The following is a 16,626-nucleotide window of genomic DNA, read 5'->3' as shown; positions in this document are numbered from 1 at the left end:
TCCCACTTCCTGTAACCATAGAAACTTTTCTCCTGAAAATGGTTGTGGCAGTAATAAAGGCTTGGTTGTCGACCGGACAGATGGAACGCAGATGTCAAATCTGTAAAAGTGTCTGTTCTACATGGATTTGTTTGAAACACCTAGACTGAAAGATAGCTATAAATAAGTTGGGAAATTTCTCCATTGTGTTGGCTGTAGGAACTCTGCTAATGTAGCTTAATGTTTTTTGGTTTTTGTTTCCCCCCATGAGCTTCATGAAATCTTAATGATGATGATTAAGGCCTAACCCGCCGCCCCCCCCCTTCTCTCCGTCTCTCTCTGAAGGATGTTTGATGTTGGAGGGCAGAGGTCAGAGAGGAAGAAGTGGATCCACTGCTTTGAAGGAGTGACTGCCATCATCTTCTGTGTGGCTCTAAGTGCCTACGACCTGATGCTGGCTGAGGATGAAGAGATGGTGAGGACAGTAGCGTATTTGACTTTCATGAACACTTTACTTTTTTTTTTTCTTTTTCTAAAGCTAAAATTAGTCCTTGTTCATGGCAGACGGTGAGGTACCTTTTGTTTTGTATGTTGCAATTATGAATTGACAGGAGTTACGCTCACTGTCCACTTTATTAGGAACACATGCACATTCATGCAGTTATCTAATCAGCCGATCATATGGCAGCAGCACAAGGCCAAAAAAAGATTATGCAAATACAGGGGGAGGAGTGTTATCTCTGTGACTTTAACATGGCATGGTTGTTAGTACCAGATGGGCTGGTTTGAGTATTTCAGAAACTGCTGTGATCTCCTGGGATTTTCACACTAACAGTCTGTAGAGTGACTGGCAGTTCCGTGGGTGGAAATGCCTTGTTGATAAGAGAGGTCTGAGGGAAAATGGCCAGATTGTTTCGAGCTGCCAGGAAGTCTATAGTAACTATCATCATCACTCTTTACAACAGTGTTGAGCAGAAAAGCATCTCTATGCATGCACAAAACATCAGACCTTGAGGTGGATGGGCTACAGCAGCAGATGACCACATCAGGTCCCACACCTGTCAGCCAAGAACAGGAAGCTGAGGCTATAATGGGCGCAGACTCGCCCAAACTGGACAGTTGAAGATTATGGGGGAAAATCACCTGGACTGTACCCATAATAGCGACAGATTCCTGTTCTTGGCTGACAGGTGTGGGACCTGATGTGGTCATCTGCTATTGCAGCCCATCCACCTCAGGGTCTGATGTATTGTGTTCTGAGATGCTTTTCTGCTGACTGCGGTTGTAAAGAGTGATGTGATTAATTACTATAGACTTCCTGTCCTCGACCCAGTCTGGTCATTTTCCTCTATTCTCTCTCTCATCGTCAAGGTGTTTCAGCCTGCAAGAGCCTCTGCTCACAGGATGGTTTTTTTGTTTATCGCACCATTCTGTGTAACTGCAGAGACTCAAACCATGTCATATTCAGAGTCACTGAGATCACACATTTTTGTTCATTCTGATGTTTGATGTGAGCATTAACTGAAGCTCCTAACCTGTATCTCTATGATTTTATGCTTTGTACTGCTGCCACGTGATTTGCTGAATAGATAACTGCATAAAGGAGCAGGTGTTCCTATTAAAGTGACCTGTGAGTGTATGTATTCGGTTAGAAGTAGTATGAAGTGGTGGCTCCCCCTTGTGGTCACTCCACCGTGTAATCTAGATTTATTCGAACATTCACTCGCCATTTTTTCCTGCCTTTGTTACAGAACCGCATGCATGAGAGCATGAAGCTCTTTGACTCAATCTGCAACAATAAATGGTTCACCGAGACCTCCATCATCCTCTTCCTCAATAAGAAGGATCTGTTTGAGGAGAAGATCACACGCAGCCCTCTCAGCATCTGCTTCCCTGAGTATACAGGTCTGTAAGACCAACAAAGACTCTTCAAAAAGCAAAGAAACAACCCATTTGTTGTAATACCTTGCATCCCATTGTTCTATTTCATTATAACTATAAGTTATATTTAATAATTTGTGTATTTTACTCCTCAGCCATGACTCAGGAAGTAAATATGGGGTTTTACAGGTCTATATGATTTTGCTTTGGCATTGAATCAACAGAACATCCTGGGCATTCTGCATTTTGATTTGTTTGTGACGTTAGTATGATGAGGTTCATCACTGGGGCATACTTTATTTTGTTTTGTTTTTGTTTTGGGACAGTGGTGGCTTGGCGGTTAAGGCTCTGGGTTACTGATTGGAAGGTCGGGGGTTCGGGCCCTAGCACGGCCACAGCCACTGTTGGGCCCTTGAGCAAGGCCCTTAACCCTATCTGCAGCAAAGCCACTGTATCATGACTGACCCTGCACTCTGACCCCAACTTCCTGGCATTTATAAGTTCTGTTTTTTTAAACAGATTTTTGCATTTCTGTATCTGTGGTCAGTAATAAGTGCTTGATAGGAAAATTATCTCTCTTTTACTACAGTTGTAGACAGTTTATGATTATGTCTCTCTGCCTGCTAGGATTTTCTTGTTAGCGGTGTCTGTTAGCAGTTGTCATCCTTATATGGTGTTCTCTATTATTGTAGATGACACCAGAGGACAGTCGAATTGATTATTACTGGTTAGCTGCATGCCGTGTGTCTCTTTTAAACTGATCTTCCAATGTCTAAGTTTACACTCGCATCAAATTCTGTTTAAGGTCTATATTCGGGTCACAGCCATATTCTGAATACGATGTTTATATGCGTACAGGCATCGGAATATTCCTGTATACATGGTTGTTGTAAGTATGCCCGAGCCTACAGCTAAGCATCTGTTAGCGCCCACAATTCCTTGCATACTGAGCATGTGCATATATCTCCTTTCAGTGGATTTTCTGAATAGGGTGTTTACATGCAACACATTTCCCATTTAAATACGGCCGTACTCCAGAGGTGGGAATCAGAATATTGTCTTAATCTGTATCAGGCAATCAGATTGCAGCGTTTACACGACTTGGTACTAATCAGAATATTGATGTGTATGTAAATATAGTCATTGTAAGTTAAGTAGCCGTGTGTGTTGTATGTATTAATTGATTATACAATATGACCTAAATTGGTAAATGTTTTAAAAATACATCTTAAGATAGAATATCTTGTTTAAGAAGAACGGATTAAGTGAAATATTTAGCATCTTGGAGATTTAAGACTTGTTGTAAATGGCGCACTTATGTAGCGCCTTTATCCAAAGCGCTTTACACTGTGTCTCATTCACCCATTCACACACACACTCACACACCAACGGTAGCTGAGCTGCCATGCAAGGTGCTAACTTGCCATCAGGAGCAACTTGGGGTTCAGTGTCTTGCCCAAGGACACTTCGGCCGGGAATCAAACCGCCAACCCTACGATTAGTGGACAACCCGCTCAACCACCTGAGCCACAGCCACGTTATCAATCATTTATTCAGACTGAAGGATTACTTCATGAGAAATGGACAATATTATTTGATTTTGCTTTGTGTAATCTTAGTGTAGCCTTTGTTGAACTGTATCTATGCAGATTGCCATGGATCTCTGTAGACTTTTGATGGCTGAAATGTCAGAACTTTGACATCCCATCTCTTAAAACAACTCTTCAGCCAGATAGAATCTTTTAATACTAACTAATACTGACCTGTCATAATTGTTTCTTAAAGTGATTGATGGTATCCAAATAGTCCCCATGTTTACAGCTTATAAGGAGTTAAAATAGACGTGCCGTTAAAGGTGAGGGGCATTGTGAGTAAACTGAGTTTGATAGAAGAAATTCAAATATGTAGGATGTACTAGATATTGAGGAGTTTCTACATTTTTCAGCTGTACTCTGTAGTTCTGTTCTAGTATATGACTGATTTTAGTATCAGGTCCATACAGGTGCATCTCAAAAAATGTGAATATCGTGGAAAAGTTTATTTTTTCCCTCGTGTAATTTAAATGTATTTATAATACATTTCTGCATTATAAATTCTTCCTTCTAATATTTTGAGATACTGGATTTTTGAAGCTGTAATCAAGATTAAAACAAAAAAGGCTTGAAATATTTTCCACGATATTCAGATTTTTTGAGATGCACCTGTATAATTCCCAGATCTCAAAATGTTCAGTGAGAGCTTACCATATAACTGTTATGCAAATTAGAACACTCGCTAGCGTTGGAGTTTTTGAGTGCACCCACCGTGGCACCTGGGTTTCTTGCTGCATTATTACTCACACTGATGTTTTCCCCTCATCTTCCTGTTCCTATTGTTTAGGAGCCAACAAATATGACGAAGCGGCGAGCTACATCCAGACCAAGTTTGAGGATCTGAACAAGAAGAAGGACACAAAAGAGATCTACACCCACTTTACCTGCGCCACCGACACCAAGAACGTACAGTTTGTGTTCGATGCCGTCACTGATGTCATCATCAAAAACAACCTGAAGGACTGCGGGCTTTTCTAAAGACAGTCAGGGAACATGCCAAGGTACACACACACACACACACACACACACACACACACACACACAGAGTTAACACAAATGATAGCCAGTAAACAGGACGTTCTCACCAAATCTTACATGTACACACACACAGTCATGTGAAAAAATAAATACACCCCATGGAAATTGTTGGCTTTTTTTGACGCATGATGGCCCCACACACCTCAATAGCAAAGGGAACACCATACACTAGATATGAGAGGGGTATAAATAAGACAGGTTCCACCTGCACTCCCTAAGCAGATTCTAATCACTGGCATCCAATCTTCAACACCTGATTCTAATTTGAAGGTGTGATAAATGTAGGGTTGTACTTAATTTTTCCATGTGACTGATCTGTTTTTTTTTTTGTTGTTGTTGTTCATTTTAAATCGTGAAAATTGCTACAAAATTTAAAATTTTTGGTCATTCGATTTGTTTCAAAGAGGATCAAATGTTTGCTTGTAAATATGTTTAAACTCTCAACTATATTTCCATGGGGTATACTTATTTTTTCTCATGACTGTACATTTTTAAAGTTTTAAAATGTTCATTTGTTTTTGTTTCCCTTGCGTATTAGTACTTCAGGAAGAGCTCAGCTGTGTGGTGCACCTGCATTAGTGTCGGTCATCACAGTGCCAGACTGCCTACAGCCATCCAGACAAACGCTGAATTTTCATTTTGCAAGGGGGGGGCAAGAACCACAACGAAGAGAAAATATATATTGCAGAATCCAAAATACCCTTTCCTGTACCTGTACCTAATTGTTATTCCTTTTATTTTCTGTAAATATTTTTGAGGTTATTGTCTTTGGAATGAAAAAGGCAACAAATTGTTTCTGATGTTTCTCTTTGCTCCTTGACTTTTTGTTTTTGAGCATGACCGCGCAGAAGAAGAGAGTGGGGGGGGATATTTGATAAATAAACTTTCCTTTTCTTTAACAGATGCGTAAATCTTAATAAACGTTAATGTGTAATGTCTTTTTGTAAAAAGCTATGTAAGCACAGATCGGGATCAATCCAACTTTTGCTTTGGTCTTTTTTTTTTTTTTTTTTTTATAAACCTACTTACACATGGATTCCACATTCCTGGCTTAACTGCAATGTGCTGTGTGATGGACCACATTTAAAATGAATTATAATAATAAAAGAAAGAAAAAAAAGAACAGTTTGCTTGCTCTGGTTTAGCCACAGTGTGAGTGACGCGCTCTCGGTAATTTGTCTTACGCATTTAACATGCTGAAATCTTCGCTTCACTTTGCTCAACACTGTACAACTGTGACTAATATGTAAGAATCATAACTGTCTTCACTTGTCCTTTTTGTGTTCCTGCCCCAAACTCTTTCGTTCTGTTTTGTGCCTTGACTTCTTTTCACGTTGTCTGTAGAGTTTAGAGCAAATTTCAGTTTGCAGTATCTAATGACGAATTTAAACATGAGGTTCGTGGTTTTAGGAGACGATAAAAAAACGTGACCGCAATCTGATGATTATGAAAATGCCATGAAATGTTTTATTGAAAATAAAACTTGATTTCACAACTGTGAACCCTGCGTGTGTTTTGCTTCCATTTTTTTTCTTAGTAGTGTTATTTTAACGTATAAATAAGGGGGCTTAAGAATGTTAACAATGCAACAATTGGAAATCCTTACTGTGGATGGTACCTCTTAAACCATGAAGATGGCTTTGGACCACAATTCATATGAACAGTTATGCTATGATGACTTTAGGACTGCAATTACCATAAACAGTTTTACACTCAAACCTCCATTAGTGACCAGTGGAGATGTTCAACAAAACAGACTTCATGTGAAAACTGTAATAAGCTTCCTGGTTACACAATTGCACTTTTTGACCATGTAGTACACCGTTATAGAAGGGAATTATTTATAATTGCGTTGTCTGGTGTCTCTTACACGAGGATGGGTTCCTCTGAAGGTTTCTTCCTCATATCATCTCAGGTAGTTTGTTGCCTCTGGCTTGCTCATTAGGGATAACTTCATACATGTAAAATCTTTATCCTGAATGTATTTATTTCTCTAACGCTGCTCTGTGATCTCCATTGTTAAAAGTGCTATACAGGTCAACTTGAATTGCGTTTACATTTATTCATTTAGCAGATGCTTCTATGCAAAGCGACTTAGAAATGAGGAAATACAAGCAAAGTGATATATCAAGCGGGGAACAATAGAAGTAGCGCTACTGTACAAGATTTTTAATTGAGTTCTAGAGAAGCAAAGTGCACAGCGTAGAGGTTTGAGAGCCAGAGTAAGGGTTTTTTTTTTGTTTGTTTTTTTAAATAAAAAATGTGGGGGTTGGCATTTTAGGGGTTAGTTAAGTGCTCAGGGAATTGGTGGGTCTTTAATTATTTTGTTTTTTTAAAATAGTGACGGATTCTGCTGTCTGGATTGAGGTTGGAAGTTCATTCCACCGCTAAGGGACAGTTAGTTCGGACATTGAGCAAGGCTGAGTAGGCACTACTAAGCGTTGGTCGTTAACCGATCGCAGATTGTGTGAGGGAATGTAAGCCTCAAGGAGAGAGTTGAGGTAGGAGGGTGCTGTTCCAGACAAGGTCTTGTACGTGAGCATTGAATTGGATACAGGCAGCTACAGGAAGCCAGTGGAGGGAGATGAATAGGGGTGTGACATGGGTGCTTTTGGGCTGGTTGAAGACGAGGCATGCTGCTGCATTCTGAAGAGTAGTAGTGCATTGCAGTAGTTCAGTTTTGAGATGACGAGAGCCTGGACTAGTAGCTGTGTAGCCTGTTTGGTGTGAGAGGGTCTGAATTGAACATTTATACTGTATATAAGAAACTTTCGAAATTATTTATTTATTTATTTTTCATTTTTGAGAAAATTGTAGAACGAACGTGAGATGTGTTTTACTATTTTTACCTAGTGGCATCTGAAACGTTGAACAATTTAACACAGTGTTTGAAGTAAAGCAGCTCATCACAGTTGATCCATGATCATAATATTTTTAGCCATAATTTGTAAGCAAAGCAAAGTTTTACCTGTGGTTGTTGATAGATTCATTTGACATGTAATCACGTGAAACTCTGCAATCCAAATCAATAGTAATACCTTTACTTGAGTATCTTTTATACAATCAAATGCAGCTAAAATGACTTCTCAGTGATTTGGCAAATAAAACGTTAAAAGAATGATCATATAAAAAGAGGAACTAGTTGTTTTTTTTTTGTTTTTTGTTTTTTTAAAGGATTAGTAATTCACATTACATAAAATGCAGTATATCACTTTGGGGTTTTTTTATGCAAATATAATAGAATGTTTTGTGAATAATAATACTATGAAATAAAATGTAAGAAGCTGCTGATTAATATTGTTAGCTGAAGATGTCTATTGGGAAGAGGTTCAGGAAATCAACTTGAGGTGTATTCACTTAGCTAGATTAAGGGGGTGTTAGCCCATTCAAACAAAGACAAATATGTATATGTATATGTTTTCTGTATGACCTACAGCCAGTGAAGTGCTGTTCATTTGTTCATTGAAGGAGCACTCTTGATGCTGTGTTCTGTTCCAGCTGCAATCACTCCAGCTTGCTTTTAGGAGCTAAACCAGTGAAAAGTGCATTGTAAGAACCTAAACATTGAAGAGCAAAAGTATAGATCATGTTCTTGGCATCATCCTTCAGTCTGAGGTAAAGTCAAATTCAGGCAGTGTTTCTAAGATCCTGTTTTGATAACATTATCAGTATGAAAAGTATAAACCGTGAGTTGTCTGACTACTTTGTTTATTAATATCTACTTTATTTTATTTATTTATTTTTTAAATTTTAATGTTATTTAGTTTGAAGGAATTGTTTACATCTAAACTGACATGACATATTCCGATTCAATCAACAAAATGGTAATAAAATAAAAATAGCCAGAGGCGAAGGTGGCGAGGAAAAACTATCCTGAGACGACAAGAGGAAGAAACCTTGAGAGAACCCAGACTCAAAAGGGAACCCATACTCGCCTGGGTGAAACCAGAGTGTGATTATAAATAAATCCCTTCTACAACTGTATACTATACAGTCATATAGTGCAATTGTGTATACAGGAACTTATGAGTATATGAGCAACTTATGAGTATGAGCACTAGAGACATTTCCAAATTCATAATACAGGGTGTCCCAAAAGTCTTCATACAAAGGAGAAATTAACACTTTTTAGCAAAAACATTTTTTCATACTTAGTTTATATTATATATATTTCAGATAGCCTTTAAGAATGCCTTTGATGAAAGAACGTATTAAAATAATTCTCATGGCAGGATCGAGAAGCTGTCACAAGGTTGCGATGAACTTTAACTGGAAGTGTTGTGAACCAACCAAGAAGTGGACAAGCAATTTGGTGCTGCCATGCATAGTTTATGATGTTTGGATGCTTTTGTGACACCCTGTAGTTTTAACTTAAAGTCTATTGTATTGAACTGACTGCAGTCTTAAGGCTATCCAAGGCAGATCATCCATATCCATCTTTATGTTTTCTATGTGCTTCCATCCACAGTAACCTCATGGTGATCTTTAGGCTGTCCATGTGCAGCCATCCTCAGCAGCAGCAAGTCATTTTCAGGTGAGGAGTACTCCAAACAGATGCAGAGCATCAGGTTGGATCAGGCAAGTCTGAAGAGCAGAAGGAGAATTCACAAGGCAGTCCTTAGATTTGAGCTCAAAACATTCTGGTTACTAGCACAGAACTGCCAAGTCTCCACTGCCTTACTGTAATCCTGGCACTGGAGCTACAGTATAGCAGTGGTTCTCAAAGCAGTCCTCATGGCCACCAGACACGGCACATTTTGCTCAAGAAGTTATAAGGATGGAGAAAAATGTGGACTTTCTGGAGGGCTTTGAGAACCACTACCTTATACACAAACTCTTCAAGGGTATAAAGAGGAAACATTCAATTCAATTTAATTCAACTTTGTGTGTCAGGTTATTTACGCTCACTATCTGAGTGTAAACTAAAATATGTTTTGTTATACTGTACCCCAGTGTATATGTACAGTATAACAAAATATAGTTTAGTTTACACTCAAATAGTGAGTGTAAATAACCTGAAACACCAGACAGTGAATAGAGTACAAAGCTAAAATACCATTTTAAGACAATGTGCAGGTCTAATTATCCATCCATCCATTAACTGTACCACTTATCCTACACATAAATTAGGTTACAGGGAGAATGGAGCCTATCCCAGGGGACTCAGAGCACAAGGTTGGGTACCAACCCCCAACACATACACACACTCACCCATTCACACACTCCATTCAATTTGGAAATGCCAATCAGCCTACGATGCATGTCTTTGGAATGGTGGAGGAAACTGGAGTTCCTGGGAGAAACCCTTAAAGCACAGGGAGAACATGCAAACTCTGCACATACAGGTCCAATGAAGATGACTAAAATCTGTTTTTCTCATTCACAGTGTTCAAGTAGACTCTAAAGAGCAGTACATGTGCCTGTATTGTTCTAAGAGTAGATACATAAAGACTAAAGTGCCTGTGCAAAATGTAAAACAATTCGTTAGTCATAATAACTAGTTATAATTATATAGAAATATAACAACTAGGTCAACATTCAGGTAAAGTGATTCTCCAGAACCAGATTTAGACAAGCGTAATGTAAAAAGCTGTGTTTGTACATTCTGGTGTTGGTCATTTTTATTTTTATTTTTGCTAACTGGCTAATATTTTAGCCAACATAACTGCTTGTGCATACCTAGCTGAGATTTTAAATAAGAACTACAGTAACATAATAGAGATGGCCACCTGACCATCACTTACTTGTTGAACATCCCATTCCAGATTTATTCCCATTTTTGCTTTTATAATCATCTCCACTCTTCTGGGAAAGCTTAGATTTGTGCTCATTCAGCCACAAGAGCATTAGTGAGATGTTGTGTGAGGAGATCTGGGGTGCGATCGTTGTTCAAGTTCATCCGAAAGATGCTCAGTGGGTTTGAGTTCAGGGCTCTTTGTAGGAAACGGAATTTTTTTTCAAGCCAATCTTGGCAAACCATGTCTTCATGGAACTCGCTGTGTGCATTGTCATGCTGGAACACGTTTGGGCTTGTTAATTCCAGTACAGGGAAATTGTAATGCTACAGCATTTAATAGCTTTAATATCTGTATACCGTGTTGATATTTCTGTAAAGCTGCTTTGAGACAATGTCTATTGTAAAAAGCACTATACAAATAAAATTGAATTGAATTGAATTACAGCATACAAAGACATTTTAGACAACTGTGTTGCTAACTTTGTGACAACAGTTTGGGGAAGATCCATATATGGGTGTAAGGTGTCCACAAACTTTTGTGGCATCCCTTTGTGCCGGTTTTTACCCATAAGGTACTTATTCGTGTGGCTATGTGAGGTTCCTTATAATTTCTTTTTAAAAAGACCTATATCAGACCTATAAGTGTCTGTAACAGCAGCATCTACATGCAATGGTTTATGAACAAGAGAATAAAATCACCCATTCTCATATGGACATGTACTTTATGGGCATCCTCCAACTATTTGTCTTGTTTTGTGTGCAGTCTATTAGGATGACAAGCATCAGCATTCAAATGCAAACCTCTAACCGTTCAAGGTCCATATGTAGGAAGTGTCAATTGAATGTATTTAAATTGCCAAGCCATTTGCTATACGTGAGGAACAGCCGTTAGTTCTGGAAAGTACAATCGTTGTTGGTTGTTTATGAACAGTGCTGTATTGCAAAAGTATTGCACTTACACCCTGCCACATTTATTAACCCATCAAAGCATTTGTGGATTATTATGATGAATTGCTCCAGATTATTCCCTTGTGGATTACAACCCTGCCAATTTTATCATCAATGAAAAAAAGAAAGAAGAAGAAATATTTAGTGTTTGTATAATTATTCCAGATTTATCCTTACTGAAAAAAATATCCAGTCAAAACCTTTCCCTCTACGTTACAAACAAAAGAAAGTAAAAATGTAGCTACAGATTGTCCTGTCTTGTCCTGAGTCCTCATAGGAACATAATTGAGCCTGTATTTGCATTTTTAATCCCCAGGCTCATGAGGAGAGGAATGTGTGAAATGTCTCAAGGTGTTGTTGCTAATCCGTTTGAAAGATAGTGTGTAGTTATTCACAGTGAGGTTTGCGGACACTGCTGTTGACTTTGCATTCGTATTGATATTGAGGGATTTTATGGGTGTGAAGAGTTAGCAGTATGCTGAAGATGGATGGATGCAATAGCAGCAAAAGAACACAGGATGGCAATCAGTGTGCATTTCAACATCTGCTTATGAGAAGTCCACCCTTTGGCCATGAGTGTAACACTAAATGGTTTTATATAACCCTATATGTGTGGGGTTTTTATTTTATTTTATTTTATTTATTTATTTATTTTAGTTTTGCTGTGCAGGTTTTCCTGTGCAATACAGTCTTGTATTTAGTTTAGGAAGTTTTTAAGACAGAATGAACCCTCAAACACTCATTCAAAACATAACTTGAATCATTTTTATATGAGGCATATTTCACATAGTTTTGTTTTAATGCAATTGACACTTAAAAAAATAAATCCAGTTAACCTATTAAAATAAAAAAAGATTTTGTTTCAGTTTACTATATTTAACAATAAAAAAACAACCTCCCACAAATCCAAAGTCCAAATAGATTGCTGAAATTTTACATTTAAAATGTCAAATAACTTATTTTTAGACTACATTTAAAATAATAATAATTTAAAAAAGCACACTGAATGAAATATATCCATTTTAATTCGAACATTTACAATACAAACACACAACTTCACATACAGCCAAAAGTTAAAATAAATAGCTCAGTGTTTAATACATTTGAAGCTTTTTTTTTTGCAAGGTGATTTAATGGAAATATTTAGAGCAAAACTGTTGAAATAAAATAAAATAAAAATAAATTGAATACATTTTAAAAAATACAGGCACGCTGACGTAGAAATTTGGTTGTAATTAGGTGTAAAATACGAATAATGAAAATGCTATTTTTAAATCAAAAATAGTCATTGTAGTTGTGGTTTATTAATAAATAAATTACTAAATGAAAACGTGGTTTATTAATAATTAATTAATCGTCTTAAAGTATAAACACTGAATTAATATGAACTAACAAAAATAATTCTATGCTACAGTAAACACTGCTTTTATTTAAAAAAAATAAATAAAATGTATTTATTTTGTAAAATAAATAAATAAATAAAAAAGAATATAAGCGAATGTTTTACATCAGTGTTGATTTTGATTTGATTTGATTATCGTTTGTCTCCTCTTCAGGTGATAAGTTGTTTCCCGGCTCACATTTCAGCTCGCTTTTGATTGGCTGGCTGGAAGATAGTCGCCGCGGATTGGCTGAGACTGAAGGAGCTGCAAATGAACAGTGCGCTCAAACCCGCTCTTGCGCAGCTTTGCGACCAAACGAGTGCTGCAGCAGTTGGAGCACCGCTGTGCGTTTCTGTGTCACTACACACACTCTGCAGAGTTCATCGTTATCTAACTTTGGGAACTGCGAGACATCCGAGTAAGTATTCACACTCCAGGGTAACGTGATGACTGACTGAATATCACTCCGCGATTTTTGGATAGAATTGAAATAATTATCTTTTTTTCCTCCCTTGCAGAACTTAAAAAGGAGAGAATACACTGGAGAGAAACAACATGGTAAGTGTCTAATTTTCAGGTTCTGAATGTTGGACTTTATCCTTTATAACTTTAATGTTTACATGTTTACATTACTGTGTTATTGTAGTGTTGGCCATTGTTATATTTAACTGACATAAAATATCTAGTCTTTATGATTTTATAATTTCTCCTTGAGAACTTTGGTGCAAAACTTCTATTCTGGCATCTTTCAGTTTCTGATAGTGATGTGACACAGACAAGACTGCTGTGGTGTGTGTGTGTGTGTGTGTGTGTGTGTGTGTGTGTGTGTGTGTGTGTGTGTGTGTGTGTGTGTGTTTATTCTGCTAGGTGCACCAAATGGTAGGGCAACAAACTGCAAACTTCCCCAGCAGCCGGGTTCTGTTGCACTTGTCAGTTATTTGCAGGACTACATAAGTCTTCATAATTATATATATATATATCTATCTATCTATCTATCTCTCTCTCTCTCTCTCTCTCTCTCTCTCTCTATATATATATATATATATATATCTATATCTCTGCAATATAAACGTCTCAGAAGGCTGCAGTACGCAAACACACCAGAATTCACAGATGTTTCTGTAGTTTGATGAATCATGGCATCGTCAGCAACCAATGCAGGACATCTGGTCAAATTAATACAGCGAAATATTTACTCCTATACCTCAGGGCTTCATCACTTTTTCAAATATATTGCAAGGCATACTGCAGTATTTAGCAGTTTAATTAATGGGTTTATATGCAAGGCACCTTAAAGTCATGCTAGGCTGTAGTCTATAAGGTTTTACTCAGAGTATGTTGGGACTTTTTGGGACAAACTTTGAGTGTATCTGAATGATTGGGAAAGCATTTGAGTTGAAGTAAAACAACCTCCACCCAACTGTATACGTTTACATGGCCGTAAGCCATAGCTGGCTTGATCTCTTTTAGAGCCAAATACTTAATTCCTCACAGCTGTGATATCAGCCCTGAGTGTTCTCCAAACTGCCTCAAGTCTCACCGCAGGCTATAAACTTAACCGTACCAATGCACTGGCATTCCACAAAAACACAAGCAGCAAACAATGGTAGCAGAATTTCAAGTGAAATAATAATAATTAAAAAAAAAACAGACCCAGAGTATAGGGAAAGTTTGGAAAAGCCCTCTGTTGCATTGTAGTTTCTGAAAGGAATGGTCTGGAGAGAGTTATTGTTTCAGGGTGGTCATTTAGTTGGCGATATGATCAAGTTACTATGAGTCATAACAATACTGTATTTTTAGTCATTTTGTTTAAAATGAAAGAACACGTCGAGCCAATAGTCTTTAGTCCCCAGCTACACTCGTAACGGAAGAATCTGGATTCTTTGCTATGAACTATGACCTACATTGTATAGTGTAGTTAAAACGTGATGTCATTTCCCCATCATGACCTGCGGGCCCTGTGGTACAGGGGTTTGTCACGCTTTACTTTCTTCCACCATTTCCTCTCCTCTTGAGGAGGCAGGGAGGTATCTTACTCACGTCCTGCTCCCACAGCCAGCTCAGATATGTCTGCATTCCCTATGCACTGAATCTTAAACACTCATGCTGTTGTTTAACTTTTCTCCTCCTTTATATGGACGCCAAATGTTCTGTGTTTATCTGCTCTAAGGCTTGTTAAGTGCAGCTGCTCTATGTACTAGCTAACTTTGAACTCCTTTTATGTGAATCAATGGAAAAGTTTAGTCATGTATTGGACTTGTATGTTATAAAGCTGCTTTGTTTTAAAACCTCCCTTTGTTTTCTGTACTGCTTTTAAACAGTTGTGTGTGCGAACTTCGGGTGACTGCTTCAGGGACCAGATGCGGTACATGATACGCTCGATGCAAGACCTGAAGCATCTGCAGGAGCCCAGTGAATCCAACAAGTGCTCTTACGCAGTGACACGAGCTTGCCGACGGAGAGCGCTACAGCGAGAACACTTGGCCCGTATGCGGATCTCCCAGTCCAGTGATGGCAGCACCTACGACTCGGCTTGCTGTCTGGCGAGTCCACTGGAGGAAGAACAGGACGAGGAAGATGCAGTCAGTCATCTGCCTCAGGGTTCGCCGTATAGTGAGAAGAGCGTGGACTTCGATTCAGGATATTCTGAGGCATCTTGGCAGGATGAGGGTGTGGTTCTGCGGCGCACAAGGAATGTGCGTGTTTCATCCTCCGCCTGTGTTCGCACTAACCGCATTCGACCCAAATCGACCTCGGATGCATGCTTGGAACGCTGGACCTCATTTGAGGCCAGTGAACCCGAGGACTGGACCGCATCCCTGTTGACAAGAGGCCGCAACAGGCAGCCTCTCGTGCTGGGAGACAACAGCTTTGCAGACCTCATTAAAAACTGGATGGACCTTCCTGAGTGTCCTGAAGTGACCAATTTAAAGCCCAACCCAAGTAGCAAGCTAGCCAAAGACTTTCTGGTTAACATGAGGCGGAAACTAGCCATCATGTCCAAGGGAATAGAAGGACGAGGCAAGTCTGCAGGGCCTTGCACAAAGCGGATGTCATGTCCTGTAGGGTTTCAGATTCCAAAGCCATTCTTTCACCAGTCACACACTGGGCTACACCAGATGGAAACAGACTTTCACCAGTTCAGTGCCCTCATGAACAGTGGGAGCAGACAGCCTATTATATGCAATGACATTATTGGCTATATCTAAGGCCTTGCCATAACAAAGGATTCTAAGACTGGATAATAATCATCAAGCATCATCATATATATATATATATATATATATATATATATATATATATATATATTATATAATATATATATATATTATATAATATATATATATATATATATTATATAATATATTTATATATAATATATATAATATATATTATATATATATATATATTATATATATATATTATATAATATATATATATATATATATATATATATATATATATATATATATATATATATATATATATATATATATATAAGTATGTGTAAATAAAATGTAAAGTGAAATAAATGTTTCTGGAAAACACAACAAAAGCTGTTTGAAATTTTTTTTTTTTTCAACTATGTAAAGGTTAACACCTTAAACACTGGATATGGCATTACTGATATCTTCCAAACCCGCACGCAAGCTGATAACTACATAATATTCACAGGATCTGATTTGGTAGGTTTTAATGACTGTATGATTATAATTTTTGTTTAAGGTCATGTTTGTGGCAGTGCTATGGCTTAAAGAGCCACTGTAGATTCACACTTATACTTAGGTAATAAGATATCAAGGTATCAAAGCTGGTCATGGGCATACTAACTTTAGCAGAGGACGTCCTTATATAGTATAATACTCCTAAAATACTACTGATGCTGCAGGTTGAAAATAAGAACTTCACAATCTGTGAAGATTACATAGCGCTAGTACAAAACTATTCCATTTGCTCCTGTGTGTGTGAAGGAAAAAAAAAACAACACAAATGAAATTACATTCTGATCTATAAATGTATGTACACAGCTGTCATAGCAACTGTGTGTTAGTTTCAGTGTGCCACTGCA

The 16,626-nt window shown here is 37.9% G+C and overlaps 2 protein-coding genes across 2 annotated transcripts in view; both read left to right on the top strand.

Moving 5' to 3' along the window:
• Window positions 1-5,510, top strand: part of gnai2b (guanine nucleotide binding protein (G protein), alpha inhibiting activity polypeptide 2b) — a 54,511-nt gene extending 49,001 nt beyond the window's left edge. Inside the window, exons 6-9 of the mRNA XM_053636364.1 lie at window positions 325-454; window positions 1,731-1,884; window positions 4,240-4,453; window positions 5,029-5,510. Coding sequence (XP_053492339.1) covers window positions 325-454; window positions 1,731-1,884; window positions 4,240-4,430 — 475 coding nt within the window. The 3' untranslated portion in view covers window positions 4,431-4,453; window positions 5,029-5,510. The remainder of the gene's footprint in view (window positions 1-324; window positions 455-1,730; window positions 1,885-4,239; window positions 4,454-5,028) is intronic.
• Window positions 5,511-12,774: 7,264 nt separating this feature from the next.
• On the top strand, window positions 12,775-15,812 carry inka1b (inka box actin regulator 1b). The gene is made up of 3 exons (XM_053636344.1): window positions 12,775-12,975; window positions 13,076-13,115; window positions 14,879-15,812. The coding sequence occupies exons 2-3, from the start codon at window positions 13,113-13,115 to the stop codon at window positions 15,764-15,766; spliced, it is 891 nt and encodes a 296-aa protein (XP_053492319.1). The 5' UTR covers window positions 12,775-12,975; window positions 13,076-13,112; the 3' UTR covers window positions 15,767-15,812.
• Window positions 15,813-16,626: the final 814 nt, after the last annotated feature.

This window comes from Ictalurus furcatus, chromosome 11, assembly GCF_023375685.1.
Source record: "Ictalurus furcatus strain D&B chromosome 11, Billie_1.0, whole genome shotgun sequence".
In the NCBI taxonomy this organism is placed as follows: domain Eukaryota; kingdom Metazoa; phylum Chordata; class Actinopteri; order Siluriformes; family Ictaluridae; genus Ictalurus; species Ictalurus furcatus.
This window is presented reverse-complemented; position numbering and strand designations above follow the sequence as displayed.